Source organism: Anguilla anguilla, chromosome 1, assembly GCF_013347855.1.
Source record: "Anguilla anguilla isolate fAngAng1 chromosome 1, fAngAng1.pri, whole genome shotgun sequence".
Taxonomy (NCBI): domain Eukaryota; kingdom Metazoa; phylum Chordata; class Actinopteri; order Anguilliformes; family Anguillidae; genus Anguilla; species Anguilla anguilla.
In genome coordinates this window covers 53,326,562-53,351,422 of record NC_049201.1, presented here as the reverse complement: position 1 = coordinate 53,351,422, position 24,861 = coordinate 53,326,562, and the positions used below count along the sequence as shown (strand labels likewise).

General features: G+C 43.4%; 1 protein-coding gene across 1 annotated transcript in view; it reads left to right on the top strand.

The window, feature by feature from the left end:
• bckdhb (branched chain keto acid dehydrogenase E1 subunit beta) overlaps window positions 1-23,230 on the top strand; it is a 61,787-nt gene extending 38,557 nt beyond the window's left edge. The window contains exons 9-11 of the mRNA XM_035378974.1: window positions 4,164-4,250; window positions 22,287-22,434; window positions 22,879-23,230. Coding sequence (XP_035234865.1) covers window positions 4,164-4,250; window positions 22,287-22,427 — 228 coding nt within the window. The 3' untranslated portion in view covers window positions 22,428-22,434; window positions 22,879-23,230. The remainder of the gene's footprint in view (window positions 1-4,163; window positions 4,251-22,286; window positions 22,435-22,878) is intronic.
• Window positions 23,231-24,861: the final 1,631 nt, after the last annotated feature.

Genomic DNA, 24,861 nt, shown 5'->3' with positions numbered 1-24,861 from the left:
CGGTTGTCTTCTGATGGTGGGAAGCATTCAGCAGTGTGTGTGTATATGTGTGTGTACGTGAACGAGTGTGCATGCTTGTTTGTGTGTGTGTGTGTGTGTGTGTGTGTGTGTGTGCACATGCCCACGCACGCTTGCCTGCCTGTCTGTGTTTTCCCTCTTCATGCTGTCTGACTGTCTGTGTCTGAGAGATGCAGGGGAGAGGAGCAGATTATTTCCCTGTGTAAAGGAGAGTGTCAGCAAAGAGCACAGGATCTGCAGAGGGGTGTCTGGGGTTCTGTAGAGCTGTGCCCTTTTGATAAGCTACTGCCTTCTGGCCTGTCAGCCTCACCTTCCTCTCCCTCTCTTTCACTGTCTCCTTTTTTCGCTCTCCCCTCTTTCCTGTCTCCTTTTCTGTCTGCTTGCTTCTGCACACCCTCAGAGCAGAGATGAGCAACGTGGCGTAATTTGTTAATATCTCGTTAGAATGCCGTGTTAGCTTCATTAGCTGCTGCCACTGTTCTCCTTTGCCGATGTGCAATCCCCTGTCCTTCTGTACACTTCTGTATCCTACCCTGTAGGTTCTATCAGCCGGGCATTTTGACTACTGACCTCAGACCACTATAGCCTTCATGTTCCTCTTATGTACCACTGAATCCACCATAGTGTCCAGATGCCCAGGCTCTGCGGCACGTAGAACACACTCCAGTCTCTGTGAACCACTTTTCCAGTTATGAGGCATTATGATTAGTAGCTACGGCTATCATGCCAAAATGTCTGTGCACGTCATGTCATTTTGTCCACCTTGAATTTATCTTCATGCTTCATGCTCAATATCTGTGTTTCTGTCTATTTACTCTGATGCTTTCAGTTACTCTTCTTATTTGCACTTTGTTGCAGTTATGGCATTGGGTGCTTTGTCTGTTGCTTTGGCCAAAGGTGGCAGACAAAAGCAAATGGCTTTGCATTCAGATGTAAATCTGAATTAAAAAAGAACAACAGAACTGGCGATACTCTCCATGTATCAGGAATGAGATCCCAGCACAGACGGCCTTAACATGAGAATTACATGTTAACTGAATGTTTTGTCCTTGACATACGTCAGAAGTTTAGAACCAATTGCACACCATAAACATTGAGCTCCTGTGTTGTAGCTGTCGGACTGATATAGGAAAAGCAGTGTCAGGTTTTGTGTATGAACATGTGTGTGTGTGTGCGGGCTTCTTTGTCTGGGGGGGGTGAAAAAATAGAAAAATGTGCAGATGTGGCTTTGGGCTGGATGTCCTCCTAGGTCCACACAATAGGAGCCATTCTGTCCATTCTCAAACCTTCAGCTTTATATAAATACTGTCAGGCTGCTGTCTATCAGAAATGGGGTCAGTGTGGGTACCTCCCTGTCTGTCAGCCAATGGGTTTATCCTTTTTTTTCTTTTTTAAATTTAAAACCTGGACATGCCTGATCTTTTACATGTAGTTTGGAAATGCCTTACCTGTGTGTGTGTGAAAACGTGTCTGTGTTGTTTTTTGTGTATTGTTCTGCATGTGCACATGTAACTGGAGTTCTGCTGAGGTTGAGGAGTTGAGGCTGGGATTAGTGTCAGAGAGATACTGTTGGCCTCAGAGATGCTGTTTCAGCACTGGCATTTACTGCTGCATGCAAAGCCATGCAGAGGCGCAAACGTAATGATTTCCCTCATTAGCGTTTAACGAGACGACGGCAGGGACTCCCCTAGCAATGCTGCACCCCCCCAACCTTGCCTGGCGATGGCATTCCATATGTGAGCTCGAGTGCGGACGCGGTCATCGCACTCAGCCTCCAGCTTCATCTAGGCGATGGGTCATTTCCATGGAAACGACGTTCCAGAGGCCTTCGTTGCACGCAGAGACACCTGGGCCCTTGGGCTGGAAGAGGGAAGGTCCCACACAGAGCTCTCAGTGTGCAGATCCAGGGCTCTGAGAGCTGCTCCTGGGTGTGCGGTTGCGGGCAGAAAAGCCTTTTGTCAGTGAAGCCGTCTCAGCAGATGGCAGAGATGTGAGGTCTGAGGTCGGTCAGTGCGTGTGTGGCGGCCAGATTTCCTACCCACGTCTCCTGCTGCTCACGGTATTTCACACTCCTTTCTATAGGTCGTTGCATTGGCTCTGGGTTTGTATTCAAGGCTATTCTCACTACCTACAAAGGACCTTGTTGCCTTGGACTTTTATTCTTCTTATTGAGCTGCTAATAGAAAGTGAATTTGAAGTGATTTTCGAAACAGAACAGACCGTCTCATCTTTTCTGTGATTGTGTGCTGTATGTTAATGTTAACCTTCTTGTAGAGGACCCTGGAACGTTCACATGCAGAGCTGTGTATAAGAGCTTGTTTTGCCTTGTGTGGCTGATGTGTTTCGTACAGCTGCACTTGAGCCCTGCTTCGTATTGGAAATTGTTCTGAAATATTAGCCCATGGCGGTTTTATCAAGCAGACTTGGCCTGACGTGCAGTCTGTTTAATTTGGCAAAAGGACAGTTTACCTTCAGCCGTAATCGTCTCTCTACCTCCCTTCTTCCCAGCCCAAAATACCTACTCTCTGTATACACACGCATACACAGTTCAAGTGCACATACACAACCTTGGCATTAGAAAATAATTGAACGCAAAGAATAATAATAACAACAGTCATTTTAAATTACACTTGCATGTGTGAATGCAATAGCACTGTTTGATGCTCGTGGAAATCATACTGTAAGAGGAAAAACATTTTTCCTTTTTGCTTGTGTGTGCCCAAATTCAGGTGTATGTGTGAGTGTGTAAATGTGAGTAAAAATAAGTGTATATTGTGTGTGTGTGTGTGTGTGTGCGCGTGCTAATGTGCATGTGTATGTGCACATACGTGTCGACCTGCTGTCTGTAGCAGATTGAAGGTTAAATGATCAGGGCTGGACCTTGGTGCCACTCGGCCACAGGGCAGCCAAACATAGGGAACATTGTGGATATAATTACAGAGAGATTACAGGCGTGGAATAAACCCAGAGTGGAAAGACACTGCCACAGCACTATCTTAAAGAGCAGCCTGTGGCCTTTCTGTCCGGTAAGACGATACTGCATCAAATCACCCTGCCCGCCCCCTCTTCTGACCAGAAAATGTCACCTATTGTCCTGAGCTTAAGTCAGAACAAGGCTGCAGTAATCCCCCCACTTCCCTGTGAGGAAGGACCAGCAGGGAGATGGATATCTGTCCTCTAGATATTTCCAAATCTTTGACTCGTAGCCACTCTTGTGTATTTTGGGTTAATTCACCCAAAATTATATTTTCATATTTTTTCATCAGTCTTCCATTTACGTATATACATGTAGGTGTGCAAGTAAAGAGATGGGGTTTTTAGTGAGTGGTCGATTTTTACATTCGCTCTACATCACAGTGATGACATTGTTTCATAAATATATATACAAGTCTGTCATTGGTTCATCTTTTTTTTTTGTTCCCTGCTACCCCCTTTTTCCCAGACTGCACTGCCTGGAAAAGACAAATAAATGTCATTCATAATAACCAATGAACAGTTTAACAGCAGACCCCTCTTGTGTGTTAGTTCTCCAGGTGTTGACCGCTGTGTGCCAGTGACTCAGGTGTTAGTATGACACCTCGGAAGCAGGTGACCGTGCACAAAGGCCGAGTGTTTACTGATGCGATGTGATGGTCCTTCGCCTTGGAAAACAGGATTAGTTGGCATGCTCGGCTCTGCCAGGGTCGCAGCCCTGTAGAAACAGTGAGGTATCACTGATGTCACATCCTTTTTTGCTTCTGCAGTTGCTAGGATTGCATTTCCATTAAAAACACACGCCGTAGGACCTTCATGTGAAGGTTCTATTAATTGGTATCATTGCCATAGATATGAAATATAATAGGATCCCAGCTGCCATTGCTAATAATGATGGCGCACTCACCCCCCAAAAAAGGAAGATATGCGTTTTTTAGAAGAGGCAGTAATGAATGTGAATGTGTGTGTGGCATGTAATAGAGAGAATCAGAAAGAGTGAAAGTGGGAATTTGAGAGAGCGCTTATATAAGGGCTAGAGTGTATGTCTATGATTATGTGAGTGTATTTGAATGAATGTATGTATGTATGCTGTCATTCATCCTTGGTGCAGTATGAATGCATTTTTGTTGTGAGTGGTTGTAAAACTAGGTGCATTTTGCTTTTTTTTCTAGTCGGTGGTGAAGACGGGACGGCTGCTCGTCAGCCACGAAGCTCCAGTGACCGGGGGATTCGCTGCAGAGATCAGCTCCACGGTGCAGGTAAGACTGATCTCAGTTTGCTCTACAGTACGGGTCAGCTCAGTGGTGCTGGACCAGGTGGGCTCGGATCAGCTACAGATTATAGGAAAGACTACAGAGAGTTCAACATCAAGGCTTACAACAGCTCCACAGTACGGATGTTCAGTGTCAGTGTTTAGTTGTTTGCGTCAGCCTCCGCGTCTGGCCTGAATGAGCAGTAATGGGTTTCAGGGTTTAGCAGGGAGGCTGTCGTGTGCTAGCTTTGAGGTAGGGCCGCTCATATGGATCCTCTCCATTTTCCTCTGGAGCCCAGACCCAAGTCCATTACTTCACAGGCTTCTGCCCAAATTGCAGACCGCCGACAACAGAGCCAGCTTCAGGGTCACAACCCTGGATCATGTGGTTTTGAGATTCAGAGAGCTGTGTGGTTTATCAGCATCTTGCAACAGATTTGTCAGTTTTGGCTGCTGGACTGTCCATACCTGCGCACACATGCATGTGCTCATACACTCACACTTCTCTTATCCTTCCCCCACTTTCACACACACACACACACACACACACACACACTCTCTCTCTCTGTCTTTCTCTCTCTCTTTCTCTCTGTCACTCATGCATGCTCTGTAACTCCCAGACAGGCAATAATGGAGATTATTAGTGTGTTTCCTGTTAACCTCTTAAGGAACAAGCCAAATTTTGCCAATCCTTGCCCATTTAGGGGGTACCCTATTTAAAGCTTTATAACTCCAGACGTGAACACCACAGAGACTTGAAAAATGGCTTAAATGAAGCAAGACATTTGTACAATTTACAATACTAACACAGATTAGTTTATATTCATAATTTTGGAAGAAATAAAGTGCCACAAATGCAATTGTTTTGACAAAAAATCCAAAATAAATTTGCACTTTTTAAGTTCGCAATGAAATACTGCGAGATTGAATATATGCAGGAGGTTAAACTATACATGTGCTAGGTCAAAAACTTCTTGACCACAAGTTCATAAAATCTAAGGGTGGATATGTAGAACTACTATAGATGTATGAAGCAAAAACTAAGCAGTGTACCCAGCATCTCCAAATCTATCCAAAATGTCTAAATTATGCATTGCTGTAAATCATAACATATCCATGTATTTCACTACAAATCAACTGTTTTGACTCAAGAAAATCACTGTTGCATAATTTTCAAATGGGAATTACAAGCTTTCAGTCAGTACAGTGGTCTAAAATAGCTAGGTGTCCAGAAACATATCCAAAATCTCTCCAAAATTGAATAAAATATTTTTTGTCCATTATAAAGCATATAAATGAGCCCCTTATGAGGGTTTAAGATGAAACATTGCTATCAGATTAAAAAAATAATGCAAAAACATTGTCACACAATGCGGTACAGTACCTAAATGTGTAATAATTAACTCGTGTGTATTTCTATACTCTGTACTCTCGTATGTTTTATTGTATGGGGATGAGACAACATGAAAACAATTTTCACCCGTCCACCACGTTTTGGCAATGTTCCAGCTCTGACGTCATCACTGTTGCATGCTTCACAAAACTATTACACTTCCGTCTAACGCTTACATTACAGTGTGAAATATTTACATTATATAACACCACTAACCTATTTAAAAATACTCAATTTCAAAAAGAACGTATATAACCGAAATATTTTGAACGATAATACTTACATAGCAATGGTGAAATCTCCTCTATGTTCAGTAGATAGAGACAGAGAGACAGTATCAATTATATTGTTCTATTCGCTTCTGTTTTGCTCCAGAAAACGATGTCAGCTAGGTCTATCAGCAAACATATGGCTTAGCTATGTTCAGAAGTCCTCAATAATAATAGTATTTTCCAAGAAATTACGAAATATCCTTGAACATGTTTCGTTAGGTGCATCGTATTTGTCTGCTAACAGAGTGTGATTGCGTAAGTGAATGCTATGCTAAGAATATTTTCTGTTACGCTGACCTATAAAACGCTATTCCGAAAGCAGAATTAGACATGTTATACATCGTTAGAAAGCTTATACTCTCGCCTACCGAATAAATGAATTGTAAATCTAGTCAGACTGTACTAAAAAGGGCGACGACGCCGTAAACAACAGGTGTGGTGTTACGCACAGCTATTTTGGAAGATACCCAGGCGTCACAGATGCGCCTATATTTCCCAAACGGATTGTCCAAGACAATATATGACCACGCAGTCTCAAAAGCGACATCTCTACACGTAAAACCAACAGTAAGGTTTTATATTTATTCAATATTTAGTCCCAGATATTGACTGTAGAATGACATGGTATCATTTTTAAAAACTTTTTCTCGTTTATTTCGTTATTCAGTGAGCAGCGTTTTCACTGCTGTATAGGCATATCTTAGTGCTATTGTCGGGTTTATCTTGCTGCTATGACGGAATACGATTTTTTAGTGGTGAAAGAATATTTTTATTAATGCCAGGATAGACAATATTGTCCATTATGTCAAGGGTGGGGGGTGTTTTTTAGATGAGACTGCAGGGAGGGGGTGTGTGTTAAATGAACGACCGGAGCGACAATGGTGGGGCTGCGAAACTCCGTTTTCGGCATAGTTGTCATGTATCGTCTGCTAATGAAACTGAAACAACGCGTTTCTGTTTTCATCTCACACGTTGGTTGCAGTAGCACCGAATGTTTGACTTTAGTAATCTAGGCACGCGGGCGTGCCCACCACTAGGGGCAATGCGCTAAGAGGTTAATGACAGGACAGCTCGCAGCGGCTGAGAGGTTTGGTATTTCCACTTCTTTATGTGGGAGAGATCCAAGACCACCATTAATAAACCCAGTGACAGAACAGGGCTCTCCCCTTGTCACAGAGCCAATGGGGGCTCTCCCCCTATCACACAGCAAACTGTCAAGTACAGTAAAATCGCTGCAAATATTCAGCCATTCAAACAGATGATATGTAAAAAAGGAAAGCTGTGTTAGTTGCCCTGGATAACACAAAGATGTCCTGATAGGAGTTGGAACGTGAATTGTGTTTCTGTTTTTGTGTCTCCCTGCTTCCCTTCGTATTCTCCAGTCTTAAATGTCTCCTACTCATACCAGTTCTTTCTTCTTCTCTGCCCTACCTCTGACTCTATTCATTCCTTTTTAAACAGCTAGTATTTTTAAACCGCTAGTATTATTCAGAGATGTTGGATGTTATTTTTTGTTAATAAAAAAATACATAGAATGGGCATAGAGAATATGAGCGGTGTGAATCTGTGCATCCGGTTTGAAATGTGGCTGTGTCAGCTCTGCTTCATATCTCTTGAGCGAGCCTGGAGATTCTCAGGTCACTCTCAGATTCATCCTTCTGCCAAGAGCAGCTGGGATTGCAGATGGGATTGCAGATGGGATTGCAGATGGGATGACAGTGCCTCATCCTTAGATTGCTTGTCTTAGCCCAAAGTTTCCTGTAATCTACTGCTCTCGAATGAGGTACACTGTGTATTTGGATGTTCTCTCAAAAAGCTCCCACATGATTGCCGCTGGCCCAGGAATTCTCTGCTGTTTAATTTTGAATTCACTTCACAGGCTTTCAACTTGAATGGGTCTGTGGGACAGCCAGGGCACAATGGTGTGCTGCTCACTATACCAAGTGCTCTATTCAACACACCATACACTGCACACTACACATTCAACACTACTCTGTACAAGCCCTAGTGTATACTGTATACACTGCTCACTGTGGTAAATGCTGCCTCCCCAAAGTGTGCTCTACACAAAACAATGAGCTGTAAAGCATCCACAGTATACACTGCACTTTTCATTACACTGAACGCTGCCTCTTGTAGGCCCTGTGTGTACAGTACACACTACCTCATTCCAACCCCACATTATACACTATGTCTCTCAAAGAGCCTAAAATGCATACTATAAAGTGTGCAAATGCTGTCACTAGTAGACCGCACACAACCTGTGGCAGCAGAATGATTCCTACGTTAATGTGCTTTCTAAGATTTTTTGTTTGCAACTCTTTGCCATTATCTAGTCTGTGGAATCTGGCCTGCCGTCTTATTCTTCCAGAAAAGCTGTGGTCGGGGCCCATGTGATCTGGGCGTGACATCAAAGCAGGTCATCTCCGGTTGGGTCCTGTTGGTGTTGGTTGAGGATAAAGGGCTGCGCTTATGCCAAGCATACTTGCAGAATCAGAACCAGAAACTCCGCTGTCTCGTGTGAAGGAAAGTCCTGCAGGGATAATGCAGAGAATCCTCTCCCTGTGCCCCCTGGCCTCCCCCGTAGACTCCACAAGAGGATGCGCATTCCTCCTCTTCAAAGCACACAGTTTATGGACCAAACCTGTTGTACATTTTAAAGAAGAGTCCAGATTGGATGCAGACACTCAATCAATTTTGGCTTTTCATCCGTAACAGGATCAGAAAGCACAAACTCCATCCCCAACCCCCTTCCATCCTGCCGCTTGCACCCCTGTCCATCCGCTTGTCTGTCCATGTCCGGGCGAGCATGACAGTGATGCCTGAACACAATCAACTGACTCGGGAGCAATTGCGGATTGCACATTTTTTTTATTTAGAATTTTTCCCCTCCTGTTTTTGCTCGCATGTCACTCTAGACAACCTCCCTTGGAACCGGCTCTGATCAAGGAGCTGTATGTAAATCTGTTCATACCAGAGCTACCGGAGATACAAGGGAAATGGGTGCTAATACCAAACCAGAGCACCGACACCAGTTACTACAGTAGTGCTGAATCTGTCCTGGCAACATTGGATCAGAACCAAATCATGCTGCCAAGTTCAGTGGCTTGGGGGACCAGACATCCTCCCTTTTGTCGCCTCCCTCGTGAACTCATCCCTATCTTCTGGATGTTTCCCCTCATCCTTCAAAAAGTCCCACATCACCCCGCTGCTGAAGAAATCCACACTAGATCCTTCAGTCATTCAGAACTACCGCCCGGTATCTCTCCTCCCTTTCCTATCCAAAACACTGGAACGTGCTGCATCTAACCAGCTCTCTGCTTTCTTCTCTGAGAACAACCTGCTTGATCCCCACCAGTCTGGCTTCAGGCCTGGCCACTCGACTGAGACTGCACTCCTCTCGGTCAGTGAGTCACTCCATGCCGCACGAGCAGCCTCCCTCTCCTCTGTCCTGATTCTTCTAGACCTCTCCGCTGCATTTGACACTGTGGACCACTCTACCCTCCTGTCCTCCCTGGCAGCAACAGGGATCCGCGGCACAGTCCTTGACTGGATTGAGTCCTACCTCTCTGACCGCTCCTTCCAGGTTGCCTGGGCGGGTAAGGTATCACCACCCCGTCCCCTCACCACCGGAGTTCCCCAGGGCTCAGTCCTTGGTCCCCTTCTCTTCTCCATGTACACCAGATCCCTTGGCCCTGTAATATCTGCCCATGGCTTGTCCCATCATTCCTATGCCGACGACACGCAACTCTTTCTCTCCTTCTCCCCATCGGACACACAGGTCCCTGCCCGCATCTCCGCTTGCCTGAGGGACATACAGAGCTGGATGGACAATCACCACCTGAAGCTCAACCCAGGAAAGACGGAGCTAATCTTTATTCCTGCTCTATCCTCTCCCCTCCTCGACTTTTCCATTTCCTTAGGGGACACCGTAGTGACATCATCACCCTGCGCCAAGAATCTCGGAGTGATGATGGACAACAGGCTGTCCCTCTCCAACAACATTGCAGCAGTAACCCGGGCATGCAGATTTTTCCTATACAACATCCGCAGAATCCGCCCCTTTCTCACCACCTACTCAACCCAGCTCCTGGTCCAAGCAATGGTTCTATCCCGCCTGGACTACTGCAACTCTCTTCTGGCTGGACTACCGGCATCTGCCACCAGACCCCTGCAGCTCATTCAGAATGCTGCAGCTCGTCTGGTCTTCAACCTCCCCAGACACTCCCACGTAACTCCCCTGCTCACTACCCTCCACTGGCTGCCTGTTATAGCTCGCATCAAATTCAAAACATTGGTCCTAGCATACCAGGCAGTCAAGGGATCAGCCCCAGCATACCTTCACAAGATATTCAAACCCTACATGCCAACCAGATCCCTCCGTTCTGCTACCTCAGGACGCCTAGCACCTCCCCCTCTTCGCACCTGCACTTCCAGAACACGTCTCCTGTCTGTTCTGGCCCCACGATGGTGGAATGACCTCCCTGTGGAGGTCAGAACAGCTGAGACTGTGACCCATTTCAAACGACGACTGAAGACCCACCTCTTCAGGCTGCACCTCTCCCCATCCCTCCCTTCCCCCCTGTAAATGACTAAAACTTAGGGTTGTAACTAGGCAGCTGTTTCATAGGTGACTTAGTCGATGCGCCTGTCTTAACGACTAATTGTATTTTTATTTGTTTTTATTTTTCCATAGATTGCGTTGTTGCCGTTCTCGTTGTTAGTGTTAATCAGTTTAACCATCAGGGTCCAAGTTGAACTATGCGGTTGTTCCCTGTACTTGGACCGGTACTTCTCTCTAGGGTTTTCGTCATACTTGTTCCTGGTTATGGTTATACACTTTGTTGTACGTCGCTCTGGATAAGAGCGTCTGCCAAACGCCTGTAATGTAATGTAATGTAATGGATGGGGTTAGCCCGAACTTGTGGTAGAAACATGCTTTCTCATATAGTGGGCCAACATGATACAGTATGTGTTTGATACAGCTGGGTTTTTGTTTAACCGCCTTTTAGGCTGCCTTTGAGGTAAATATCTTGATTCACAGCTGCAACATGACGCTTGGCACATTTCTTATGATTAAGAAAATTGCTGCATATAATTATGTGGTATAAGGGGTGTTCATTACCTTGCCTGTTCATTTATTTCTTGTTTTTTTCGATTATTCGTTGCTTGCAAGAATATTGTCTTACAGTGGCTTTCACATGTGATTTTCTCTCCTCCAAACCTGGTAGGTGATGTGATTAAATTCTGTCATAACGTGGATTAGGATAACACTTCTTTGTACTCACTATTTTTCGGCTTTTATTAACTTGCTGCCACCTTCTTGATTTTTGTGGTCTGACAAATTAACGCTTTACTGTGCATCATCATGAATTTCTGAAGGTCTATCTGTTTTGTCCTCTCGCTTTATCCAAATTAAGAGCTTCAGGTTAAAGTCAGAGGCTTCCATAAAAACTTATAGTATGCACTGTCTATACAAACAGGACGCTTTTCATTCTGGTTTTTTGTTAGCCTTTACCCCTTGCAGTGAAGAAAAAGAGCAGTAAACCCCTTCTTCCTTGCTACTACTTTTCACCCCATTCCCTTTTATTTTTGTTGCTTTTGTTTGTTCTCATGCTTCGCATGTAATTTGTTTCTGCCTCTAACCACCTGTGCGCAACTGAGGCGGTCAAACTCTGGAATAGGCTGCTGAAAAAAGCAACTGGTTTATGTATTACTTATAGAGATGGTGATTTTCAGTTATTTCACAGATCAAGTAATCACAGTGTGTTTGATTCCAAGTTGATTGGCAAAATGCATAGGGAAGAATAGATTTTTAGAACGTATCGTAGCCGGGCGGCAAACTAGAAAATACAGGTGTGCACAACGATGCACAAAAATACCTGTTTTTTTTCATCATAATAAAGTGTTAATGTTAGTGAACACAAACAGTCACAATGTCAGATATGATACAAAGAATTTTATTCTCAAGTCACGCCAACAAAACCAATTCACGACAGTTTGGCTAGGGTGTGTGCATTATGTTTTCATGTACGCCCGGCGATGACTGAAAAATTTTAATCACCGTTTAATGCGGATTGATCTGACTCGATAAATAAAGTGGAGATTTGCAAGAGCTAGCACACCAACAGTTACAATGTCATACAACATTGTCAGCTTGAATGAAAGTGTAGCTATTCTAGTTATAGCTTAACTTCGTTTACAGCCTTGGTTTTGAATATAGTTCAGTGGATTAGCTATTTGTGATAAAAAACGTGCTGTGAGACCATTTTGACCCAGAACCAAAGTGCATTTTAGTATTTAAGCTAAAAGAAAGAGACTAGACTGATGCGTTTGTTGGTAAGTAGTGTAGGGTATGGAATATTTTTTGGAATAGGCCTACTTAAGAAACAATTCCATTGCAATAGAATTGCATATTTTGAAATGCTTGTTTTGATTAAAATTATGCTAATTGTTGATTAGCCATTGTATGAGTGAGATCATGGCTGAGGGGCTGGACATTACACAGTTTGAATGCCCAACATATAGAAATATTGCCTCAGACAGTTTCCCTCAGCAAAGGGCATTAAAACTGCATAATGCCCACTCCTTCAGCCATTGTCCTGCTTATGAAATGGCTTACCAACATAAATCATAATTGTAATCAAAATGTGCTTCAAAATATATATATGCTTTATTCTATTAATATTGGATGAAGGACTATCCTCTATTTGAATGTGTTTCTTGTTTTGTTTTTTGTTTTTTACATATGTTAAATGAGTCAATGGAGCACATAGCCTTTGTGAGAAAATGAAAAAAGATTGACTAGGCATGTATTGAACGAGCAATGATTCATCTATTTCTCATACGCATCCCTAATTACTTATGTATTTCATGAATTACTTGTTGAAAACAAACATCTGTAGAAATTACGGTTGCAAATGGTATGAGAGCCCCCAGCCAAACTCAACCTCACAGTCACCTGCCTAGTGCTGAATTCATCTTTCAGGGTTTGACACAGACACTGGGTGCTTTTGGATTTGGTAGAGAAAGGGGTTTCTCAGTATGCAGGGTCTGCTTGAACATTTGTGCTTGCTTCCCTGTTCTGTGGATAAAGTGCACCGTCATTTTCTAGTGGTCCTCCTGCCCCTCTGAGTTTTCCTGGAATCGGGCACACAAAGGGCCCATTTTCGTTTGGAGAGGCACATTAAGTCAGCCATGTCCCCCCTGTATCCCGTGGTGGGGGGTGCTGCGTGGCTTGAGTTTGAGAATCAAGACGGTCATCGACCCCCATGGGAGGTGGAGCCAGGGAGTTGAGGCTGGAACCGCACCAGGAGCAACAGCACCTGTGCTCATTTCTCAACAGAGCTGTTCCTGTCTCACTACGTTTTCAACTGAGAAAGGATGAAAGGGATACAGTAATGGGCAAGCAAGGTTTCTCGAGAGGTGGAGGGTCCAAACACTGCTTGTCAGTTCAGTTTCAGAAAGCCAGCCCTGAAATTGAGGGTGGAAATATTCCCTTCCCAATTTTCCAACTTTCTCATGGACACATTTCTAATTTGCAACACTAATGGATACAAGGAATTGTGCTGAAGGTGATGACATTGTGCTATAGCTTGTTACTAATTGGACAAACCTGTTGTGCTTTGGAAAATCTTGTCTATTCTGTTATATGGATTAGGATTCTTTAGTTTGCATAGGGGGATCTGTGATGCCGAGTTATGTACAGTAACGTAATGAATTAACAACGAAGCCAACTGCACAGGACGACCATTTTTCTGTCCTGGATAATCAAACTGTAACCATTGGTGGTTTCTTGCATGTGATTGGCCCTGCTATGTGCTATGTGGTTTTAACCGTTGCGCCAGGTGAACGATATTTGATAGGTAACCTGTAATTCTGTTTGCTACTTTTGACATGCTGAAGAAGACCGTTTTTCCCGAATCAAAATATATAAAAAATATTTTATGGAAGTGCGGTACTTATCTCATTTTTGCATATTTAACGCAGGACCGCCACCCAAGTTCACATACTTTTGAGTTGAGTGTGTTTCTTTTTCTTTATTTCTCTCCTGAATAACCAAACTGTGAACCATCAGAGCCCACACAACTACCAGTAGATTCTCTTGGCTCTGGATGAACATGGTTTCCGGTGGGTTTTTAAGAAACCAAATGAAATGTTACTTGACTAGTTCTCCAAACCCTTGATTTTTTTTGACAATGGACAAATTCGATCGAAGGCAGTGAGGCTCATAGTGTTTTGTGCTGGATTGATGGCTGTGTGTTCAGTAGCGTCCTGTACATGTAGAGACTTCTGTGCTTGAAGTCTCAGGACTAGCACCTGGTAGGAGCTTCTTTTGAAAGGGTTTCAACTGGAGAGTTATACAAACCATAACATTTCAGCTGTGTCATTGATGACACAAGATTGCAGCCTTCAACCAACTTCCAGGTGGTGCTTTGGCTCTGGTTTCCAGCTGCTGACACACACAGGCTACGACCATCAGGCCTCAGAACAGTCTAAAACAATGTTTCTGATGTCATTTCAAAGCCAGTAACTCATCTTAAAATATGCATGCTGCGGTGAGTGTGACAAAACCACCAGAGTCTGAACGGAATTAAAACATTAGACTGATTGTTTATCGATAAACATCCACAGCATCAGTTTTCCCAAAGAGAACAGGACATTCAGAGGGAGAAAACTCAATCTCCTGTTGTGCCCTCTGAAGCTCCCCTGAAGCTCAGTGTTTACTTTCTGAAGATGCAATTATCCCATCAAGAGCTGTCAGGAAACAGGGATGAAAACACAAGTCTCAAATGTTTGCTTATGCTCATATTTTTAAACCGTATAAATCCACACACACACACACACACACATTTGCTGAGTGAAATATTTTCGTTGTAATGTTTTCTTCAGACATAAGACATCATTTATGTTGCTTAACTCAAGCTATTTGTAAGATTTTAGTTACAAAAAGGGGGGGGGGGCAATATTCATTCCCCTTCATTCTTTAAAGGCTGCGTAGCATGGATCCGGAGTTATGATTGGGGAATGGCCATCGGCTTGGGCTGGATGTTTATAATGCAGATCTGCTGGCCAGCTCTCTGAATGTGGCTCGAAACGGCCATGTGGAACCATGTTGGCACGTCCACGCTAACTACACTGTTCTAATCTTAAAATCTGTGGCTGTCGGTGACAAATTCCGCTTCTAGCTGGAGGACAGCAAAATGCTGCCTTCGAAAAGTGCTGAACTGCAAAATAGGATATTGTATTTTTAAATCATGATCATATTGCAGCATAATTGTTCAGTCTTGCATCATGATATAATATTTTTATTCTAAATTACATTACATATAATGATGTACCTCCATAAATTTAAACACTGACTTGCCCTGAAATCAGAGCAAGACAGCTGTGTGCTCGCCAGACTTCATGGCAACCTACCAGACAGCACTTGTTTTCAGAGCTTGTGTGCTGTATTTACACTCAGAGCTTGTGTAGTTGTATAGTTGTGTACTTGCATGCTGTACATCTGTTAAGAGCTGCTGTGCTTGCTTGCTGTATTTGTGTTAAGAGCTTGTGTGCTTGCTTAGTGTATTTGTGTTCAGAGCTTGCTTGCTGTACTGGTGCTCAGCACTTGTGTGCTGTGTTTGCGTTAAGAGCTTGCTTGGTGTACTGGTGCTCAGAGCTTGTGTGCTGTATTTGCATTCAGAGTGCTGTAATTGTGTTCAGAGGTTGTGTGCTTGCGTGCTGTATTTGTGCTCAGGGTTTGTGTGCTTGCGTGCTGTATTTGTGTGCTCACAGCAAGGCAGCTGTGTGCTCTCGACATCATGGCAACCTACCAGACTGCACTTGTGTTCATCAAGTGTTTCCCCAGTAAACCTCTATTGTATTGCCTGTCTCTTTCTGTCACCTGTTGTTCTGTTTGCCTTTGTATCTTCCGTCTTCTCTGATCACTCTGTACTGCCTCTTTGGGTTCATGAAAGCCTTAATAAGTAAACTTTATATTAATATGAAGTGTGTTTAGGAGGGATGCAGTTTTAAAAAGTTACTTGGGTTTGAGGAAATCTTTTTTGTTTTGTTCTTTGTGTTTGGGTTCGGCATATTCAGGCAAAACACGTGCAGAATTTGTATACACGAACTTCACCTCACCTCACCCCTTTTAATTTTGTCCACACAAGGCCCCCAGTTTCTCCAATTCGGAAAACATAAATGTACATTTTTGTGAAGGTCAATAGGTGATTGTCATGACTGTGGAATGACTTGCCTCTCTTAAAGAGGTAGGTTTGATGGTGCTGTAAACTGAATGATGACGTGGATTTGACTTCCTGTGAGAGTTGCAGTACTTTTTGTTTATCATTTACCCAGCTAGATCAACTGCAGAATTGATTCACAAAAATATCTCACTACAGAGCTTTGCTAGGTGCACTCGCTACAGTCCAGCATTTGTGTTATCAGCGCTCCGTTATCGATTGGGGAGGGTGTAGACAAGCGTGTGTTCTCCTCTGAAGCATATGATGCCAACCATCTCTTCTTGCATTTGGCAAGTGTGGCATGCACGTACATGAGTCAGAGGAAGGCTGTTCATGTGCAGGCTTGTGGGCACCTTGTTGCTAGTGCATGATGATATCATTTCAGCTGGAACACTCTCATTCCTGGGCGATCCTTCAGCCAATTGTGTGTCACCCTGCAGTGCTGCCAGTCACAGTCAGCACTGGCATGGCCTTGATACTAAACCGTGGGACCTATCCATTAAATATTTGGGAACACCTACTGTGATGTGAATACTGCCCTTTCAAAAAATGCCTTGTTACATATTTTGATTTCAAGAGAAAAGAGAAAGTGGAAAAGTTGACTTTGTCGCTGCATCCAGCATTTAAACAATGAATCCAAGAATAAAGATGCCCGTATTGCTTAAGGATGGTCACAAAAGAAGTTTAGAGATTCATTGCATATATAGCTTATTATCTGGGGTTTTCTTATGCTTTGTTTTTGACCTTCTTATTTGCTATCTTATAGAAAATATTGAAGGATACAGTTTGACAGCGATGCATAGTTTTCAACCCTGTTCCTCATTTGAACAGTGTGGATGAAAGTGTTCTGTCAGTGGAAAATGTAAGCAGGTCTGGTCTCGGTTTAGAGCTGGGTCACAGAAATGCAGAACACTGGTTCTTACTGGTTTTGGCAACACTGGAAATGGACAGTCTGCCCTTGTTTATTTTTATATTTTTGTAATTTATTCAGACCCGAGGGAAATGAATAAATTACAAAAGAGGACCATAGTGCAGAGTGTAGTGGTGGAGGACTGAGGCCCAGAATGTGCAGGGGTATTCATACATGGATTGAGAATGGTGCACTCCACAGACTGCTCCACATGTCTTGCAATAGAAGAGTGGGAATATTGAGCACACCAGGGCCAATAATCCCCACAGCAGTGGGCTTGGCACTTGACTAATTGGCAGCCTGGGACATGCGTGTTCTGTATTGGAACAATGGAAGAGAAAGATCCAATGATTTCATTAAACAAATAAGTAAATGAATAAATGAAAATCAATAATATCTTCAGTCTGTTAACTATCACAAACAATTTCATGGAAACCAGCTGTCCCTACTGACTGTGTGTCATCTGACATAAGTTCAGCATACACTCCAGCATACACATTGTGTCCTGGAGTTCTCTCTCATAAGAAAGTGCCATGTTTACCTGTTTATTTTCTGTCTGTTTTCTATTTTTACTGGATTGCAGACACACTTTATTTAAAAACAAAAAAACATATTTAAGAAAAAAGTAAAAATTCTGAGATTTCTCACCTAGTGTTGTCCTTAAAATCCCACCCTCATACTCCTGTGGTGTGATAGTACATCACTCAGTAGTGCTCGTGCCCTGACATGAGTTCTTATTCTGCAAAAAGACTCAACTATTAATGCATCAGAGGGATTTTATTGTATTTCTGACATAGTTGGTGAAACATGTAGATGGAATCCCACTCTCTGTGTTGAAGTTTTGGCTTTATTTCAAGACGCTCTCTGGTTTAGGTCTGAATCCCCCCCAACCCTGGCTATCTTCATGCAGGTATGTGTGTGCACCTGCAATAATGCCAAGAGCAGGCAGTATAATTTTAGCCTCAATTCACCCCCTCACAATTTTTCTACAGTTGCACACATGCTTCAGTTTAACCCCTTACGCTTTTGATGCAGTTGTTTCATGCACACACAAATTGAACTGCTGAATCTGGTGGTGTGTTCCACACAAGTGCTTACAGCCTAAGCCGCACATTTTAATTCCAGGGCTTCATGAGCCAGCCATGCATGAAGGGGACGGCCAACCTTCAGTGAAAAACAACGTTTCTACCACATGGTGTTCCAGTCATTTGGCAGAAGGGGATAGCACCCCAAAGAGAGAAAGAGGGAAACGTCGGTAGATGCTGGAGAGGGAGGAATTATTAAGCTGTGGTGGGAACATGACAGTTGCTTTGATATACTGTATATTTGAAGTGTCATGTGGCTCAGACCTCATAGCCACATCCGGGGGGGAGAGACTCGGGGAGCCACAGTACTTCTTCCTGCAAATCTAGAAACTCACATTGTGCATCAGTTGCATCTCCCAGCAATTCCTAACAAGTGAGATCATAGCCGTTGTGTATATCACCTTGATACACTCAACATTTTTCAATTTATTGTCAATGGTTCTTTTTAAAATTCCCCAGACAAATGATTCCACAGTACATTACCCCAAGTAGTTACTCATATGCTGCCTTTTGAAGTTCCTGGTTCTCACCATGCCCCCCTCCACCCCCACCCCAGAACAGTATTGTGGCAAACATTCCAGAATGGTTGTCCAATGGAACATTTTAGCGCACATTTTTTCTTTCTTCCTTTCCCTAAAAATAAGTGAAAACAATGGCACTGGCGAAGTAGCTTTTTTATTTCCTTCGCTTTGCTGCTGGAAACATGTTGGCAGGAATGATCACCTTCTATCATTCTAAGCAACTCACTTATATTTTTGTACAGAAAATCCTTTTCAAGGCTTTATATAAGGAAAGCTGTCTTTCTATCAGGGGAAATCCTAACTATCTATTAAAGCAAATATGCAGCTAACTGTGATTGTGATATTATTAATTATAAATATGGGGTAAATGAAACCATTTTTTTTTTAAACTAACAGATCATACAACAACTTTCTTTTGATGTGGAGGGGCATGTACTGGTCAGACAGTCTATGTTATTGCAAAGCATAAGTAGAACATAGCAGGGTTTACTACTGCAACTAGAAACTGTCTGAATGCTATTATTGGAATTCATTTGTACATCACTGGTACTGGAATTCCATTTTTAAAATTGTTTTTCTTTACCGTAAAGAAGCTGTAGTCATCATAATGACATAATTATACATTTTAGACTCTGCCTCGAATAAAGGATTACTATATCCCGAAATTAAAAGCACTCCTCATAAATCTGTCGTCTGCAGGTCCAAGGCTTTGGTCCTAATTGTGTTGCTCTACACCCACTTTTTTACCTTCACTGTACATGGCCCAAATCGAGCGTGTTCAGGCGTGTTTCGCCATAGCCTAACCCCCCACCCTAAACGAAAGAAAGCCTTCAAGGCACGTCTTTTTGCATGCCTAGTTCTGTGATACTGGCAGAGGTTTCAAAGAGGATCCATCAGCCTTAGTTAGCATTTTTCTCTTGAGAGGGTGGCAGGTTGGATGGTACAGGTGGGGGACCAGTGCAGAAATGGGGGGGGTCGGGACGGGGGTTAGATCACCAGCCGTTGGAACTCGATTGGTCCGCATTAAAGGGCGGACGGAGCATTAAACGCTCGCATGCTTCCCGAGCCGCTGGAGCCGCTGTCTGACATGCATGTGCAGCACGGCCGTGCGGAAACCGCCCGCACACGCCTGGCCTGCCCTGCCCTGCCTCTCAAACTCGCCAAAGGGAACGTGGGGGAAAAAAAATATGTGACACAGTCCTGCTACGTGGTGCCTGTTCAGCTGAAACGGAGGCTGTAAGAAGGAGATGGAAATGGACTGCTCCAGTTCATCCAGCACGCTGCCTGTTATTGCTGGATCTCGTCCAGTCATTTGCGTGGATTCTGTGCAGTAGTGTTCTGCTGGCTGTCTCAAGTCAACTCAACTGATCTGTTTAGAAGTGTGTATAGGGCTGGGCGATGTAATGTATTGATAATTATTAAATGTTATAATGATCATCGGCACAAATTTGTGTATTGCCTTTCTCCATATTATTTCTTTAATTGTCCCACCTGTGAGAGTGAACTTCCCAGGGGGGGGGGGGATGAAACCACTGTGATCTGTTGGGTGTCAAGGACATACAGCTTCCATGTGATCATGGGATGTGTTTTTGTCAAACACATGGAAGCTGCAAGGGCTCGCTGCTGATTGGCGATCTTATCAATACCCAAGAAATAACAGTAATGATTTTTCATTTTCATTTTTCATTTCATAGATGTTTACTATCGCATCAGGTATAAATAAAGGAAAAAAATATAAAAAGAAAGGCAATATTCCACTGGCGACTAAACATTATAGCATCCAATAATTATCATTGTGGTACATTGCCCAGCCCTATTGTGTATGCATATTTGTGTATCTGAGTTACTGTGGGCATGGAAGTGTGCATGTGTGTATGTATCAAATTGTGTGTACACCCATTTGTGTGTGTTTTGTGTGCGAGGGTGTGTGCATGCATGTGACCAATGCAACCGCTTCAGTATACATGCACATGGCATGTGTCTACATGTGTGGGCGTCTGCACGTTCTTGTCCCGTGTGCATGTCTGCATGCACAGTATCTCTGTGTGAATGTTAATGGAGGCATAGACTGATATGCATTGCTTGTGTAGCTCTGAGTCAGGCTGTTTTGTGTCGATGCATTACCGTGGACAGAATTAAAGTACAGATTAGGGGCCCGAGAAGCAACTGTTTCACTGACCTGTCGAACCCAGGTCAGCCACCAGCTGTGCATGCCGCAGAGGAACAACTTTCCGGCGCAGAGCCTGTTCTTCTCTAATCTGGCGTGTGCATGCCGTGTGTGTGTGTGTGTGTGCAGTGCTCCTCTCAGATACATCACCCTGGAGACAGGCGTGCGCTGGAGCGAGAGAAGGGTCAACAGTGTCAGCGCCTTTACAACTGGCGGAACGCACCCCTGGCAACCAGGGAGCAAGTGCGCCAAACTTCCCTGTGAATTCTGGCTGTTCTATCCATTTGATTCAGTTCACATGAGCGATGAAGTCGTGTATTTATCCTCGCCAGTAATGTTTGCCAGATGGCATTTCACCATGCTGCCTTTCTGATTGATTGATACACACAGGATAATTGCCTTTGTTCTGCTCTCCTCTCAACTAGACATCTTTTTTTTCGTTGTGAATATTCATAATGTGGAGTTGTCTATTGAAGGAGGCCGTTTCAAAGGAGACTGTTGCCGCTTGATTCTGTATTTCCCAGAGTGCTCTGTGCAATTTGTCACCATATTTCATCATTGGCAGAAAGCAGTGCTTATGATGTAGTCCATAGTCAGATATGTTTAAGTCAGATGCATGATACCAGTGAAGTGAGATGGGGTTGCCCGGGTGACTAATCCATCATAGTGTGTGGATTGTTTCTCATGTTTGCATATTATGTAATTTTGGGATTTTACACAAAATTTTAAGTCAGTAGATTTATCCAATTATATTAGAGAGCTCTGTGTGCAGCAAAGTAAGGAAGTCCAAGTAAATTAGTCACAACGTGGGAAACTCATCAAATCTATACTTAAAAGGCTCATTTAAAATATGTGCAGTTGAAATAATGGAGTTGATAAGACTTAAATTTCACCTTCACTTGTATACTTACCAGTCTGCTTACTTAAACCTTGAATTCTGACTGTACTAGACAAAATGCAGTGCTAAAAATTTCTGTAGCCATTTCCTGACAAGTGCCAACTCGGATGTAGTCCTGCATCATGAGGGTTTATGATCACTTATTTTATTAGAATTCTCTAATGGTAGATTACAACCTCATAAATGTCTTAAAATATCAAAGTATATATGTAATCACATCTAGTAATGCTGGGTATATTTTTCAAGGTTCCATGTTTTAAGCAGTTATGCAAAATGGAAACAAAGCGACTTGATAAATGTGCGATGTCACACCAATGATGTCACTTTGGTAAATGGTAAATGGACTGCATTTATATAGCGCTTTTATCCAAAGCGCTTTACAATTGATGCCTCTCATTCGCCAGAGCAGTTAGGGGTTAGGTGTCTTGCTCAAGGACACTTCGGCATGCCCAGGGCGGGGTTTGAACCGGCAACCCTCCGACTGCCAGACAATCGGTCTTACCTCCTGAGCTATGTCGCCCCATAGGTGACAATCACTTTGCTGATTATGCCATGTCTGTTTCTGCAGGAGGAATGCTTCTTGAATCTGGAGGCACCCATTGCAAGGGTTTGCGGGTACGACACACCGTTCCCCCACATCTTCGAGCCCTTCTACATCCCTGACAAGTGGAAGTGCTTTGATGCTGTTAAGCGGATGATCAACTACTGAAGTACAGGTGGGTTTGCATGTCCGCTTTGTCATCCAGTTAGTGTTCCCAAGTTAATATTGGCAAATTAATATGGCTGTCCAACCTTGCCATCTACCTGTGCATCTATTTATCTGTCTTACTTATCGACCTCTGTCAGTCCATCTATATGTACATCTTTATACCTGTCCTACCTATCTGTCCTTATGTGGATATTAAAAGATGTTGTTCTAGTTTTACTTTGCTGTTTATGAGTCATCACATTTAATCCTGAATTTTGTGTGTCATTTTTAAAGCCCAAATCGTCAAATAGTGCAGGAAAAGCATTGATGAATTTGCAGTATATGTGTTGAAAGAGTACGGGTGCAGGAGGGGCTGTCTCTCCCCAGCTCACCGTATACTTATTTTGGCATTTATCTTTGGAAGCAGTTCATCTGTGTGAACATGAACATCTTTTTTTTTTTTCCTCTGCAGAATCACTTGGAGCTCATCGCATCCAGGCAGAACCTAATTTTTCCAGCTCACTCTGACCAGAGATAACACACAAACTGTTTTCAATTAGGGATTTTTTTGTGTTAGTGGACTCATTGCGCTGTCTTGTCCAGCTCTGCCCAAGTGTGGCTGGTTATGGAAAAATGGTGTAGAACACTAAAGGGCATGCTCTGTGAGCTCTGTAGGATGACATGTCCTTTGCTCTTTATCTCCTACTCTGGTTGAATGTGATGGTGCCCTCTCATCTTGTTGTTTGTATTTAACTTTGCTGTACTTAATTGAAGAGGATGGGTTTTTTCATGAAATAAATGGACCTTGCAGTGGTACACTGGAACTTTCCACTTGATTCCTTTTATGCTGATTCACATGTATACTCATGCACACACACACACACACACACACACACACACACACACACACACAAACACACTGATTCACTCACTCATGTTAACTCATACAATCCCTCAGACACATGGAGGTTCATTTATACTCATGCACACACACACGGAGACACACACACATGTACACACAAACTCGTGCAGAGCTAATGAGGGCCATATGCCATACACCTGTATTCTACTAAAAGGTTGTAATGAAAAACAGTTGTAATGAAAAACAACCTAAGTCCCAGTATGTCCTTATATAAATTATATAAACTGCAGGGGGAAAAAATTATAAACTGCAGGAAACAAGCCCAACTTTGGCTAAGCCAACAGCTAAGGTTCAAAAGCAGTTCTTTAACACTGAAGTGTAACAGTTTATTTTATTGAAAGGTTCAACAGTCAATTGTCAAATAATTTTCAGGCCAAAGCAGTAAAAGTAAAGGTGGCTCTTGTTATCTGGCCATAGGGGCTCTGTGTAGCTTGTTCTCACTCATTAATCTTGCCAAGATCCACTGGTGCCTGGATTTCCCTTTTGTTGTTCATTATTTTTTAAAAGAAAACAAAGATGTCTTTTAAGGAAGATGTGTTGTGTGGTGCTGAGAGCAGCTGACTATCAAGCCGTACATGAATTCCCTTCTTCTCTGTCTGAATGAAGTTTTTTTTTTAAATGCAAAAGTAGGATGGACTATCTTCCCTTATTTTAGGAATAAAAAAGCTGTGTGGCACTACAGAGAGCAAATGTTTTCTCCTGAATTACACAATTCTGCAGTTCCTGTTTTTTTGTGTTTATTTTTGTTTTTTGATACCTTTGCAAGATTCGCTGTTTTTAAAGCAGAATATATAGAATTGCCATTCTCCCCTCCTCCACTGCGGTATAAATGGCTGTCCGGCCTGTTGGCTCTTGGTGGAGCCGTTGCAGTGTTACTCCACAGAGAGTGCACACGTGCTGTTGGTGGCAGACCCCGGTCTCAGAGATGAACGGCTGCGGCGTCTCCGCTGACGTTGGGCCTCAGGGCTGATTTAACTGACCTGACTGGGAGGTGGCGGGAAGCCAGTGCCACATACCTACCGTCACACGCTCGTCGACGGCCGCGTGCCAGTGCTCCACTTCACAGCGCTCCCACGTTTACTCATCCTGTTCTGTGCTCGTGTACTCGCTGGCAGAGGCTGGAAAGAACGGGTCTATTTGGCGCTAAGGGCGTACACAGCCCATTTAGCACGTTGCCCAAATTGTGGTGAAGCCAGAAAGGAAGGTGCTTACAGCGTGATGCCCTGCGGTTAACCCCAGCACAGAGGTGTCCGAAAACATCTGCAGCGACTGTGGAGCGGTCTGGTGTGGGCAGCAGGTCTCAATGTGAAATTAATTGACTTCACTCGTGCCTCAGGGTCATGACAAGCCGCATCGACCTTGTGTGTTGGTTACTTTCTCCAGATGTGTGTCTGATATGAAGCCGAGAACAGCCTTTAATCTTATGGATTACGTAATTCACCCAGGTCACTCTACCTCAACTGTCACAGGCCTCCATGGAAGATGGACTTTTAATGTTCTACTTTTAATATTTAAAGGATGTTGGCTCAGTCA